Below are 14,327 nucleotides of genomic sequence, written 5' to 3' on the forward strand. Positions count from 1 at the left end.
AAATCCCTCGTGGCGAGTGGCAACAGTTTCGCCGATACGATGTCATCAATGCTATTTTGTAGGAAACACTTGATATTTTTGTGTGAAATAGATGAATATATCTTTTATCCCTCAAGGTTAGTAAAATAATTACTTTAAATGATATTACAGATAAAATTTATATTTTTGTCTTACATCGTTGAAAACCCCTGACACGGGGATATATGACAATGAGGTCGGAGGTGTTTATATTGTTAATGTAATGTTAAGGTGATGTGCTGACACATCAAGTATGATCAGTTTAGGAGAATCCTTGTTTTAGACTTTGACCAGCAGGTTTGGTCAGTGATAAGGGTGGCATGTCGGCTCACCTTAGTCTTACAGTCCCTGAACTGCACTATATACCCTACTGCCTAGCCCTTCCTGTAATGATAAAGCCCTAAATGAAGCAAGGCAAGATTTCCTCAGATCTCACTGGGGCTTCTTTTCAATTTAAATGGGATTATTTGTTTCTATGAAAATTATATATATTAAGAGACTAAGTGTAAGTGTACTGTTCGCCCATACAATATCTCCCGGATGATAAAGTAACATAAATGTAAGGTGAAATATATACCAACAGTTCTTGTATTATGTTCAGATGGCTTATAAATTTCACCGTTTTACGGAAGGGAGCCATTTGGCCTGGACACATGCTACTGCCAATTTCTAGACCTACACTATGGAACCTGTTTAATTTCAGGAGGGGCGAACAATCAAGAGCTCCAGTGGGTTCCGTGGGAAAGGGTTCAAGTTTGATGAGACAGAGGCCCAGCTGGCTGACGAGCGGAAAAAGCTACAGAAGGCAGCACTTGGGTTGCAGGACTCGGATGACGAGGATGCAGGCATGGACGTGAGTGACTGCAATCTGCACAGACTGTCATTTTAGTTGAACTGAACAGTAATAATTGAGAAGCCCCTTGAGCAGCTTCAGAACAGATGACCCGTGAAGATCTGGGTTAGAATTGATCTACAGTAACCCATGCTTGTCATAAGAGGTGACGAACAGGATCGGGTGTTTGACTTGGTTGAAACATGTCATTGTATCCCAATTGCGAAGATCGATGCTCATGCTGTTTATCACTGGATGGTCTGGTCCAGACTTGAATATTTACAGACCACCACCATATAGCTGGAATATTGCAGAGTGCAGCGTAAAACTAAACTCGCTCACTCACTCACCAAATGCATTTGTCATAGTATTTGATTGTGTATTATGTGATTATATGCTTTTACTCCGTCCTAAATTCAGTTTGTTTTAATAAGTGTTGTGGACTGGGAAACTGTCTGCTGATGCAGCGTTAACACATTGTTAACACAGTGTTTACAGTGCAGAAATGAAAGCATTGTGACGTCATAAGCATTGTGACGTCACGGCCAGAGTTAACAGTTACTGTTCAGTTTTACCTGATGATGGGGCCAGAACAAGCCCTGAAACGTTGTACTCGAGAATAAAAAGAAGATGTAACCCAGAAAAAATCTCTATGTTCATCAAATATCATCTTCTAAAATGCCAATCAAGCATCTAAAGTGAAAGAGTTATGGAGTTTAAATATTATCTCTGGCTGCACATCAAATCAGCTTGATCCTGTCGCAAAATGAGAATGGTTGATTTGGGTATGATTCATCAAAATGTTTAATTATGGCTGATATGTGAACATAACTAGCAACTTTTCTGTTTCAATTGCTGCAGATTGACCAGAAGATTGAAGATATGTTCGCCAGTCGGAAGCGTGTGACAGATGTGGCCAAGCCAATAGCCAATCAGCAGACACAACAGCAGCAGAGCAATCAGCAGAAACTGGAGCTGGCCAAACGATTGGCTGCTCGTATCAACATGCAGCTCAACCTTGGACCTGATGCCCAGGATATTACCCAGCAGGCAGCAGCAGCTATATTGAAGGGAGATTCAGTAGCTGCTCCACAAGTTGCTGTAAGTTGAAGGTCTTCAATTATTGGGCTCGGGGTTGGAATTGAGTGCCAGATAAGAGGCGACTTTATGGATTTCGTGTAAAGTTTTGATGACCTGGTCACTGTATCCTGGAACACTCCTTAAATCAGTTTTGTATTGTCTTGACCTGTTGTTAAATGTCTAGAATATTGTTAACTCTTCTGTTAACCCACTTAACATGTTTACTGTTTCGACAAACAGACAAGGGACACAAACAATAATATTACCCTTCTTTAAGTGGCATTTAGAAGCTGATATGATGTCGAGGAAAACGATATGGATAGACAACTTCTTACTTAGAAGCTGATATGATGTAGAGGAAAACTTATTATGGATAGACGACTTCTTACTTAGAAGCTGGTATGATGAAGAGGAAAACTTATTATGGATAGACAACTTCTTACTTAGAAGCTGATATGATGTAGAGGAAAACTTATTATGGATAGACGACTTCTTACTTAGAAGCTGGTATGATGAAGAGGAAAACTTATTATGGATAGACGACTTCTTACTTAGAAGCTGGTATGATGAAGAGGAAAACTTATTATGGATAGACAACTTCTTACTTAGATGCTGGTATGATGAAGAGGAAAACTTATTATGGATAGACAACTTCTTACTTAGAAGCTGATATGATGTAGAGGAAAACTTATTATGGATAGACGACTTCTTACTTAGAAGCTGGTATGATGAAGAGGAAAACTTATTATGGATAGACAACTTCTTACTTAGAAGCTGATATGATGTAGAGGAAAACTTATTATGGATAGACAACTTCTTACTTAGAAGCTGGTATGATGAAGAGGAAAACTTATTATGGATAGACGACTTCTTACTTAGAAGCTGGTATGATGAAGAGGAAAACTTATTATGGATAGACGACTTCTTACTTAGAAGCTGGTATGATGAAGAGGAAAACTTATTATGGATAGACAACTTCTTACTTAGAAGCTGGTATGATGAAGAGGAAAACTTATTATGGATAGACAACTTCTTACTTAGAAGCTGATATGATGTAGAGGAAAACTTATTATGGATAGACAACTTCTTACTTAGAAGCTGGTATGATGTAGAGGAAAACTTATTATGGATAGACAACTTCTTACTTAGAAGCTGGTATGATGTAGAGGAAAACTTATTATGGATAGACAACTTCTTACTTAGAAGCTGGTATGATGAAGAGGAAAACTTATTATGGATAGACAACTTCTTACTTAGAAGCTGATATGATGAAGAGGAAAACTTATTATGGATAGACAACTTCTTACTTAGAAGCTGGTATGATGAAGAGGAAAACTTATTATGGATAGACAACTTCTTACTTAGAAGCTGGTATGATGAAGAGGAAAACTTATTATGGATAGACGACTTCTTACTTAGAAGCTGGTATGATGTAGAGGAAAACGTATTATGGATAGACAACTTCTTACTTAGAAGCTGGTATGATGAAGAGGAAAACGTATTATGGATAGACAACTTCTTACTTAGAAGCTGATATGATGTAGAGGAATCTTATTATGGATAGACAGCTTCTTTATTGCAATAGACATGACGTTTATCGAGCAAGTGTTATGTAAAGAAGTTGTCAATCCATAAAAATTGTTCCTCTTCATTGATGTTACCCACTGGACAATTTCACTAAAATGTCACAGCCAATACTGTTAGAACACTGACTTGTCCAGCACACCTTCATGTGTTTATTGAAAACTTATATACCGTATTTCCTCCAATAAGTGCCGGGTCTCTAATAAGTGCCGGGGGTTAAGGAGCGTTTTAAGATAAAAGCACAGTAGATTCAGAAGTGCAATAAGCGCCGGGTCTGGAAGTCCGTTGAAAAAATGTGCGCCTGGAAATACTGTGTAACAATGTACCCGAAGCTACTTTGTGTGTTCTAATAACTTAATATGTGTTTCTTCTTCTAGTCCAAGACAATTGCAGAGCAGATGGCAGAGAAGATCCACGCAAAGATCGGGTACCGGCCACAGGCAGAGGAAGAGAAAGAACAGGAATCGGCGGGTGAGACTTTCAAACGCTATGAGGAAGAGCTGGACATCAACGACTTCCCTCAGACAGCCAGGTGGAAGGTCACATCCAAGGTCAGTCTTTTCTTCACCTGCTCTGGCAGTAGTCAGAGTGACATCAACTATAACAAACTGAAAATCAACATCTGTGTCCAGTAACAACTTATTAAGCAACTCCTGTGGGGATGGACATGTACAGAAAGAAATGTATTAAAAGATTAGGGACTGTTCATAAGTTATGGATTTATGGCTAGGGGGTGATGATGTTTTTTGGGGGTGGTTGTATATGCTTCTCCATAAGAATCATCATCACCACCCACACAAACACCTCAGCTGACCCGTGAAGGTCTGGGTTAGAATTGATCTTCAGCAACCCATGCTCGTCATAAGAGGCGACTAACGGGATCGGGTGGTCAGGCTCGCTGGCTTGGTTGACTCGTCATCAGTTCCCAGTAGCGCAGATCAATGCTCATGCTGTTGATCACTGGATTGTCTGGTCCAGACTCGATTATTTACAGACCACCGCCATATAGCTGGAATATTGCTGAGTGCAGCGTAAAACTAAACTCACACACCCCAAGGCAGAATTTATGAACTGTCCCATATGAACCAGGGCTCCTTTCACGAAGCAACCTTTACTAAGGTTAATCTTAACTCCCATTCTTTAACATTGCATTAAGGTTAACTAAGTGACTTAAGATCACCTTAGTGCTTTGTGAAAGGAGGCCCTGACGTTTTTGGCCTTGAAAGTTTTTAATTAATATCACAGCCTGATGCTGACGAACAGAGAGAGTGGATGGATATTGCTGTGCCCCCTCTGCTCTCTCTATGATCAAGAGAAAATGCTCCTTTGCTTAAGTAAACACTGATCACAATCCATTTGTTCTTCAACACATCCTGTTTTTGTTTGTCCTTGTAGGAAGCCCTGGCTCAGATCTGCGAGTACTCGGAGGCTGGCATCACGGTGAGAGGAACCTACGTGCCCAATGACAAGGATCTGAAGGAAGGAGAGCGGAAGCTGTACCTGGCTATCGAGGCCACAAGTGAACTTGCCATCTCCAAGGCGAAGAAGGAGATTACACGTCTCATCAGGGAGGAGCTTGTCCGACTGGTAGGGAGCAGTTTTGTTTGTCTCACAGTAAACATGTGTACCTCACATGGACATTTGGTCGTGGCGATGTCATTGCACCTACGTGCTTTTTATAAACAGATTCTTTTTAGTTTCTGATGTAGCTGCTCATTAATACATTTCATTGGTTTTTATATATGTGAATAACAACTGAAAAAGCTTTGTACAGAGGATCTAGACATCCTGGAAAACTAAGGTTTGAGGAAACATAACTCCCATGCCTTTGTTCCACAAAGCCAACTTAGCTTTACAACAGTTGTTAGTCTGTGTTAAAGTATGGAAGTTACGACAGCCACTCTTTTTTTTTATCTACTAGCCAGTATTTGCCTTTTTGGCATCATTTTTATTTGGAGACCAGTGCCTTAGCTGATCAACTATAGATGTCCCAGATTGTGAAAATGAGATTAATCAGTGCAGCTGAGAAACTGTTGATAAGGTTCTGAAACACCAAGTCTTACCAAGATTTTTTCTGTTTCAGCAAAATTGTTATATTCCAAATGCCAACAAGAATCGCTACAAAGTGCTGTAACCTTGCAGTTGGTGACATCTGTGTTCTTATTGCTGGGAGCATGGCTTGGTGCAAGGACTACTTATGGAGGAAGTGTCATGGTTGTGTCATGCTTAACATTGACATCCCTGGAACATGGAACCTGTAAATCTATGCTTGATGATTTGGGGAAGGACCAGAACATAAGATTTGGCTCCAAATCTAACTTAAAACAGGTTCATTAAAACATTTTCAATTCAAGGGAACAAGGGATTCTTCCTTATGGTACTCCTAACATCTGTATTTTGTTCAGGACTCTTTGAGCAAGCATCCTTTGGTATCCCCATTCTGTTACAAGAAATACTATGAAGCCAATCACTATTACCAGTATGTGTTTGTAAAGTAACATCAGTGTGTCATCTCTCCGATTGCCATCACATGTCAAAGATTCTCTAGTTTGACAGTTATGTTACTGAATGGCTCTTTTTAATGTCATACTATTTGAATCAGGATAAAACAAGACATGATAGCCATTGGTCCATATGATTTATCATAGCAGAATACATTCGCAACTACTTGTCCCTTTCTGTAACCTGAAAGAAGACCATTCCCCTTTCATAGCCATGTTCGGGAGAAATATTCACCCAGACAGTCAGAATGCGCGTATGTAGAGAAGAAATTGGGTCAATATGGTTAGTTGAAATAATTTTCATTTCGGCTTGCATAATTATTTTCCAGACACTTCAAGTATATTTTAATTATTGCATAGTCCTCCTGACTTTTTATATCCAGGATATATTAACATTATGGCGTAAGGAAAGTATTTAAGCATGTTAGACATACCCTTTGAGGCAATTTCCTTGGCGTGGATGCCATGTTTGTTTTCCAAGTAAACTACAGTTACATGCCCTTGAAAATAATTCGTGACTAGACTATTCCTTTCTCTCTTCGCTTTTGCGCTCAGAGTCAAGTTCAGTAAAATGGGTACAAGTCTTCTTCAGGTTACGGAAAGGGACGAGTAGTTACGAATGAGCAGAATAGTGATATAAGCACGATGTTGAGCATGCAGAGTTGTCTTTCCTTTCCTCTTCTGGAGAGAGGCAATGTTGTTATGGAAAGACTGCATTGATGAGCTTAATAATGTAAAGCTGGTTCATCATCTTTAGGAGTGTAGAAGATACTGCTTTGCTCCATTTGTTTTCATTTCATTGTAAGTGTCCTGTTGGTGTTACTGAAGATCTAACAAGTCTAAGGAAGTCAGACCTTGTTTTATTCAGGCAGCGAAACATTGATATTTTAAAACTGAGCTATATTTTACAGTGTGATTAGGTGGTATTATGAATGTAAAAATCCTGGATTTTACTGTGCTCATGACAAGGAAAATTTTATTTTATGAACCTGTGATCAGGACCCTGTACATATTGTAATAAAATAAGTGTACATGTATAATAAATGTATTAGTTTTTATTATGTGGGAGTTTAAGACTGGCAGTGTACAGTGTATGAAATGAAACACCATTTAGAAGCTAAATGGACTTATCCAAGGTTCGACATAACTGCTGAAAGGATGACCAAATTATTAATTATCATGGGACCAAGCTTTTTACTTCAAGAAAACTCGAGAAATTTTGATTGCAATTTAAGAGAAATCTCTCTGCATCAGTTTGCAGACTTGAAATGTGAAGCTCGAACTTGTCAAGTCATATGACTGCAGTTTCTCATATTTCAGTCGCTGTGAATTGGAGGTTGCAGTGTTTCACAGTACTAACTCGCGTGTCTACAGTCCATCATTTTGTCGCGAATTATTGGCTATTGTTGATCCTGTTTGCATACTCCTAAGTTGTCAGTGTTAGACTACAGAAGGGAACCAAGACATGACCTCTGCCTGAAAATGCCGGCTGGTTACTGCTGTATAGATAGCCGATACAATTTGTTCTTACAGGTATATTATTACAAGAACATTTATGGAGCTGACAGAACAGTGTTATGGGTGTGTGCAATGTTTAAAGAATAATAGTATCAGAATTCTGAAAACATTTCTGCAGTCAAATTGATGCAAGTGACATCGCTGCTGGTAGTGTTTTGTTACCTCAAGACACAGCATAGGTCAACCTGCTTGTTATCCCCCGCCACGGGGGAAATATAGTATTAGGCTCCGTCCGTCCGTCCGTACGAAATGGTATATCTTAAGAACCGTTGACTGGATTCTTTTCATATTTGGTACCTAGGTTCATCACAGTAACAGAAAGGTCCCAGTCAGGTTTGGTGACCTTGACCTTGAAGGTCACAAGGGGACTCAACGTTTTACCCTTGTCAGCGAGATATCTCAATAACCGTTCTCTGGATTTTCTTCATATTCAACACCAAGCTTAATCGAGGGAAGGCGGAGGGACAAGTCGATTTTGGTGACCTTCACTTACTTTTCAAGGTCATGGTGACACTTTAAAGATTTCAGCATGTTAACCTGCATGTAAAGATTGTCAGCAAGATATCTCAAGAACCAATCACTGGACTTTCTTCATATTTGACACCACGCTTCATCTTGGGAAGGTGCAAGGCCCAGTCGATTTTAGTGGCCTTCACATATTTTTCAAGGTCATGGCGACACTTTGAAGATTTCAGCATGTCAAACTGAAAGTTAAGAGTGTCAGCGAGATATCTCAATAACAGTTCACTGGATTTTCTTCATAGACTTTCAAGACTTCCCTTGAATGTTTTTCAATAAGCAATTTCTTTATTACTATTTTTGCATATTTAATACACTCAGACATTCATGTCAAGGTCAAAGTGAGTCTTGAAAATATTTGTGCATTTGAACAACTACAGAGCAAGATATCAAGAGAGGTTGACTGGTCATGTTTTTGTTGACATTTAACTTCATCATAAATTACGACCTTCACTTTCATTTCTTTTTAAGTTTGATTTGATAATTTGCGGCGGGGGATTATGTCACCTTAGTGACAATGCTTGTTATTTAACAATTGAGAACTGTACCTGTAAACTGAATAAACTAAAGTTCAATGATCACCATTTTAGGGACTTTCTTCATAAGGTGAAGAAAATGAACCAGAGACCGACGAGGTGGATTGTAATCTTGAGATCAACATCACAGATGTCATTAGAGATGCATGTGTATGAGATTCAGTTGATCTCATTATTATGCAAACACAGTCTTGCAAATTATGCAAGTGGTTTGTATATATATATATATATATATATATATATATTCCTAAAATATGTTGTTACAGAAACTTTTTGCGTCAATCTGTCCGTTTTTTAGAAAGTTTTCACTACATTCAAACTTACATTTACACTTAAGCCTAATTGTCAATTGTCAGTGGCAGCAAATGGTTGAAGCACTAGTAAAATATGAAGTGACACATTTTATCCCCCCAGCATTACATGCTGGGGGATATAGTCGTCGCCTCGTCCGTCCGTAATCATTTTGTTTCCGGAGCATAACTTCAAGACCATTCGATATCTTTCAACAAAAATGTGTAGATATATCAAATAGCCTTTTGCTATTTACAGATTTTTGGCATTTTTATTTTCTCAGTTCTTTGCCCTACAGCCATATTCAACCCACTGTATTCCTTTTTATTATCTTAAACCTACAAATGTGTGACGGTATAATTTGTTGATTCTTCACTGATATGTTTTGGTCCATTTCATCTCCCAATCTCATGTGTGTTTGGATTAACCTTTGCATTTGAATCCATTTTCCAATTGATTCTATGTGACAGAAGGAAGATAAGGCAGTCGACTTCAGGGTCTGATTTTATGCATGCTTCTATTTAGGTGTAAGGCGCAGTAAAGTTCGTTATGAAAAGCACTTGTAATATGTCATAACATTTTCTAATAACTTTTGTCAAGTTGTGATTGTAATTAACCTCATTAACTCTAATGTATGATATATGGTGCCTTGAGCATGCAATAGTGTGTGGATATGTGCGTCATATAAATATCCTATAATAATAATAATAAATAAGTGCTTAATTGCCAAAACAGAACCCCCTATTCCCATTGACACAAATAGTTTCTGAGTTTTGTCAAACTCATATCTTTGCAAACTGTATTTATACATATTAAACCTGTTCGATGCAGATATGATAGAGTCCAGAAACCACTCAACCTGGACCAGTGTGAGAGATAGCCACTGGCCCGCTAGCTAGTAAAAAGCCAGTTAGGCCAGTAAACCGCCACGGTCACTGTACCGACTGGCTAGTGAATTTTCATGGGGTATTTCGTAAATGTATCACTCTCTCCGACTTGTTCAGTTATAATAACTTTTAGATCATGCAAGATTATGGCCTGATAAAAATGTTCATCATATTAGCAGCTTAATGATGAAGCCTGTGTCATGCCGACAATATCTTATTCTCATCTATTTTGTAATATTTTGCTTAGTTTCTGCTTTCAAGTTTTGGACAAGTGAACTATTTTGGGGGCTAGTAACTTTCAGGCACAGCTACCCCGACTGGCTAGCAAAATTTGGAAACTATTTCGCACACTGACCTGGACTCATGATTTGTTAATCTGAAAGTTTGTTGATACAGAAAATTTCTTGAAATGGTACCCTCCATGGAATATCTTGTTGTACACAGATATAAAAACGGATTATCCCCATGATGTCAGTGCTATGTATCAAGTGTTCTGTGATAGCTGAAGAGATAAAGAAAAAAACAACACAAACACAGGTTGACTTTGATACATTTACTCTTGATCAGAGATGTGCATCAGCCAAGAGAGCTGCACCAAGTTGCTGCCCACCAGCTTGTTCACCCACTTCAGAACCGTCCACAGCATTACATCTGGGTATCCAGGTACCAAGGTACCCAGAGCAGTGCTATGGGCGGTCCTGGTGGCTGAGAGCGCGGTCAGTGCCCCACCTCAATGTTTGGCACTAGGGAATAGAAGAGAGATCATACAGTAACACAGCTTGGCCAGATGCTGCTAGAGTCTGTGTGAATGCTGGTCTACCTGTGTGCTTGAATTACATTGGTGCTTAGCTTGTCTACCTGTGTGCTTGAATTACATGGGCACTTAGTTTGTCTCATGTGTGCTTGAATTACATCAATGCTTCGCTCATCTTGTCTACATGTGTGCTTGAATTACTTTAATGCTTGTCTTTTGTTGTCTACATGTGTGCTTGAATTACATTATATGAACTTATGCTGATTTGTATATTAATAGTGTCACTGAAAGACATGTAGGTTCAGCTTCAGTTGGTATTAAGTTGTTAAAGCCCCTTTAAATGGCATGTTTCTATTCTGTATGTAGTTATTAGCATTCGACAGCATCTGGCCAACTTGCTGCTGTTGGGAGAGAACAAAGCCCCAACAGTACCTGAAAGATTATGGAATAAATAGAAGTGGAGAAAGATGTGCCGTATCAGCTCATCACAGAAGAAAGATAACCTAGATTTATAACAGCGGACTGCCGTCAGGATTGTTCTTGAAGGGGTAATACTGGTCATGGCGTCGCCCCGAGATCTGGAGCTTCCACTTTCTTCATATCACATGCTCATAATATACATAACCAGCTTCGCTTTTGCATTGAAATATGAACACAACTTGAGTATTTTCAACAGCTTCTTTGATGAACTGTACACTTGCATTTTACACAGACCAACTGAAGGTTTTATCTACACAGTGAAATTGATGTAGTATATCTTAGAAGAATTTTGTACACTTTCTGTACACTGAAGTTCCGTGCGACACCCGGGTGCTGCACTGCACATCTCCTCTTTACAAACAATATTTACAAACTGAAGACAAACATTTACAAATAAGTTCAGCACCATGTATGAAGAGAGTCAGTCCGCACTGACATGTTTTACTATTGCTGTACACGAGCTCTAGCTGGGAACGATGATCACGTCTACACTGACAACAGTAGTGGCGATGAGGATGTTCCTGATGATGATGACATCTGTGATTATGATGATGACAAGATATGATCTGACGACGAAATGAAAAAGCGAAATAATGTCTGACTGAAGCCAGCTGCTAGGGAAATTGCGGAAAGGTCAAGGTCAAGACGCGGGACCGTGTTGTCTTCTTCATCCTGAGTCGGTGATATCCAACATGGCTGCCAGCGCCCGGCCAGCACAACATGGCGGGCTCCTCATCACACCTGGTCTTCCCATAATGCATAGCATTTCCTGTCCACTCCGTCAGGACAACACATGACGTCTGAGCCTGCCCCGACACCAGCATGTGCTGCCATGTCTGTAGTCTGACCAATCAGCATCTGTCAACCAGTCACACAGGATTATAGGCTTTATCGACACAGGCTACAATAGGCTTGCAAGAAAGACAGTTCAGATATGACAGACAGGAAAGGAGACAGGTGAGTAATACCTTAACGATTCTCTGGATTTTTCTATCCAAGAATGTTGCAATGGTTTTAAAATCATTGCCAAATATTTACAATGGACCACAGACAATTTTGAGTTACATGAATCTTTTCAGGCATATATATTAAGGGGACATCAGTCACAGACACTACCTGAACTCTGTTTATAACATTATTCTGCTCAAATGACATAAATAAGTTCCTTATTCCAGGGATACAGTGATTTCTATTTGCAAGACTTACTTTGTGGCTCCAAGCTGAAACTAACCAACACATTCAAGGACATTTTCAAATCAATGGCCATCTTAATTCAGCACTCTGTTGATGTAATAATTGACTGACACATCGGACATGGTGCTCTCACAATCAGTTTTCAACTTCAAAGTTTCAATCAATTAACACTTACAATCAATTAACCCAATTATGACCTACAGGAAACTACAAAGATAATTACATTACTCTCTAATAAATTACTTACATCAGAGTGTATAAAAATGGAGGAAATAACATGCAAGAAAAGATGATCAATAAATACCACTTAGTGGCAAGTCATGCACTTGAAACTGTGGCTACGAGAAAAACTTTGCCAGTAAGCTTGTACACGCTAATTATTCCCGATGATTTGCTCGCAATACAACATCAAACAGGAGGATTTTCACAGTGCAGAAAATAATTCACTCGTGAAGCCAGTACTATCAATATATTGGTATTTCTTGAATGAAGAAGGGGCATGATGTGTGATCAGTACAGTGCAAGCCACGCCGTTAGAACCGTCCAGTCACTGGACACCTGAATCAATACCAAATACTGCTAATGATCTAAATATCCTAACCACAAACTTATCTTAGCACTATTACTGTTGCATCATGGGATAATTTTAGATGTAGAAACTAGGATCACTCACGCATTAAAATTTATAGAATTTCTTCGAAATTAAATTTCAATGGGATTATGATATTATTTAACTGTAATTGAAAATACAGTTAAGGCATATGTGAAATCCTTTCATTGGTTTCCTCTTTCAATCTTTGAAGACACTGTATTTACATATTTATTTGAATGGACATGAGCTAAGCAATCCTAAGATTTCATCTGAATGTGTGGACCTCACAGTCCCATACAGGGAAATGTGCTTTCTCAAAATATTGTAAAGACTTGTTCACTTTAGGCGATCAAAAAGACTTTTTCACTTTAGACGATATACAGACACTATTACCGAACTAACATTGATACTAATGCAGGATTGTATAAAATCTTGCAATATTTTTATGTGGTTCCTAACTTCTACAAGAATAAGAGTTGAAGGAAATGATAGTATTAGACTGAAAGAGAAAGATTAGAAGATGTAAAATCAACCACATAGAGCACAGACAAACAAGCACACCACAAGACGGACGGACGCACGTGTGCGACGTATGTACGTACCTACGGACTGAACATTATCGGCCTGACCAGCCATGGGTATCATCTGATCAGAGAAAATCAGGACATTGAGGAAATAACGGCAAGCTACTGGTGACGGCATGTACACTGAAGATTACAGCATGTGCACCTACAACGGCGATCAACAACCAACTTATTTCCATACATGGTATGAAAATACAGTCGAGGGATAAGAATGGATTATTGCATTTTCATATGTGTTAGTGCTAAGTAATTCTGACACTCTGATGATTTCGAGGAACTGGATGATTGAAATCTTTTCAAAATTGACTGTTAGTGTAAAAACTGAAATAAACAAAAATGGGAGATTGCCGTTCAGTAACATGCTTCTCATCAGTGTCATATTAACTTCCGAACTTGTCACAATTTAATCTTATCTACAAAAGATTTTATAATGGAATCCCATATATATTTTCAAACTAGACAGTATCCTGTTTTCAATCTCAAGAAATCAAACCTATCATTTCCTATGATACAATGACTTTTCTGTGTGAAGAACTGGTGAGAACTAGATAGAGGGTCAAGTAAAATATATTTTCTAATTGGCCAGTCAGCATCAAGGAGTATTGATCTTCAGCAGAAGCAATCGTGACAGCATATGGGATTATATCTAAACAGCAAGTTCTGAAATGTAAATGGCCAAAGCTGTTAATTTCTTTGAATGGCATTTTAGAAGTTGGGAAGTATCTATAAAGTTTGTAAACATAGTCAGCGTTTAAAATTCCTGCCTGTCCGTAACGGTCTGTTTTCATTTCAGACGGTCAAATTTCAAAAGTAGCCTGTCCGGTGGTCTGGTAGATATTTTTACCCCTAAGAGTAAATATTTCATAATATCAGACAGGTTCTCTTGTCGTCAGTTAAGGTATTATGATAATTATGTTAAACTACTTACGATTGGACAGTTCATGTTACGATAACCAA

At 38.7% G+C, this 14,327-nt stretch overlaps 2 protein-coding genes across 2 annotated transcripts in view; one reads left to right on the plus strand and one right to left on the minus strand.

The window, feature by feature from the left end:
• Positions 1-7,055, plus strand: part of LOC124289322 (probable ATP-dependent RNA helicase DDX46) — a 41,231-nt gene extending 34,176 nt beyond the window's left edge. The window contains 5 exon segments of the mRNA XM_046725934.1: positions 722-871; positions 1,712-1,951; positions 3,892-4,065; positions 4,910-5,101; positions 5,598-7,055. Of these exon segments, the coding sequence (XP_046581890.1) occupies positions 722-871; positions 1,712-1,951; positions 3,892-4,065; positions 4,910-5,101; positions 5,598-5,648 (807 nt within the window). The 3' untranslated portion in view covers positions 5,649-7,055.
• A 3,249-nt stretch (positions 7,056-10,304) lies between these two features.
• The window catches only part of LOC124289391, a 92,477-nt gene continuing 88,454 nt past the window's right edge, over positions 10,305-14,327 (minus strand). The window contains exons 15-17 of the mRNA XM_046726013.1: positions 13,389-13,515; positions 10,625-11,858; positions 10,305-10,586 (exon numbers count right to left, since the gene is read on the minus strand). Coding sequence (XP_046581969.1) covers positions 13,473-13,515 — 43 coding nt within the window. The 3' untranslated portion in view covers positions 10,305-10,586; positions 10,625-11,858; positions 13,389-13,472. The remainder of the gene's footprint in view (positions 10,587-10,624; positions 11,859-13,388; positions 13,516-14,327) is intronic.

The sequence above is a fragment of the Haliotis rubra genome, unplaced genomic scaffold, assembly GCF_003918875.1.
Source record: "Haliotis rubra isolate DU_JTF1 unplaced genomic scaffold, ASM391887v1 Scf44, whole genome shotgun sequence".
Lineage (NCBI taxonomy): Eukaryota > Metazoa > Mollusca > Gastropoda > Lepetellida > Haliotidae > Haliotis > Haliotis rubra.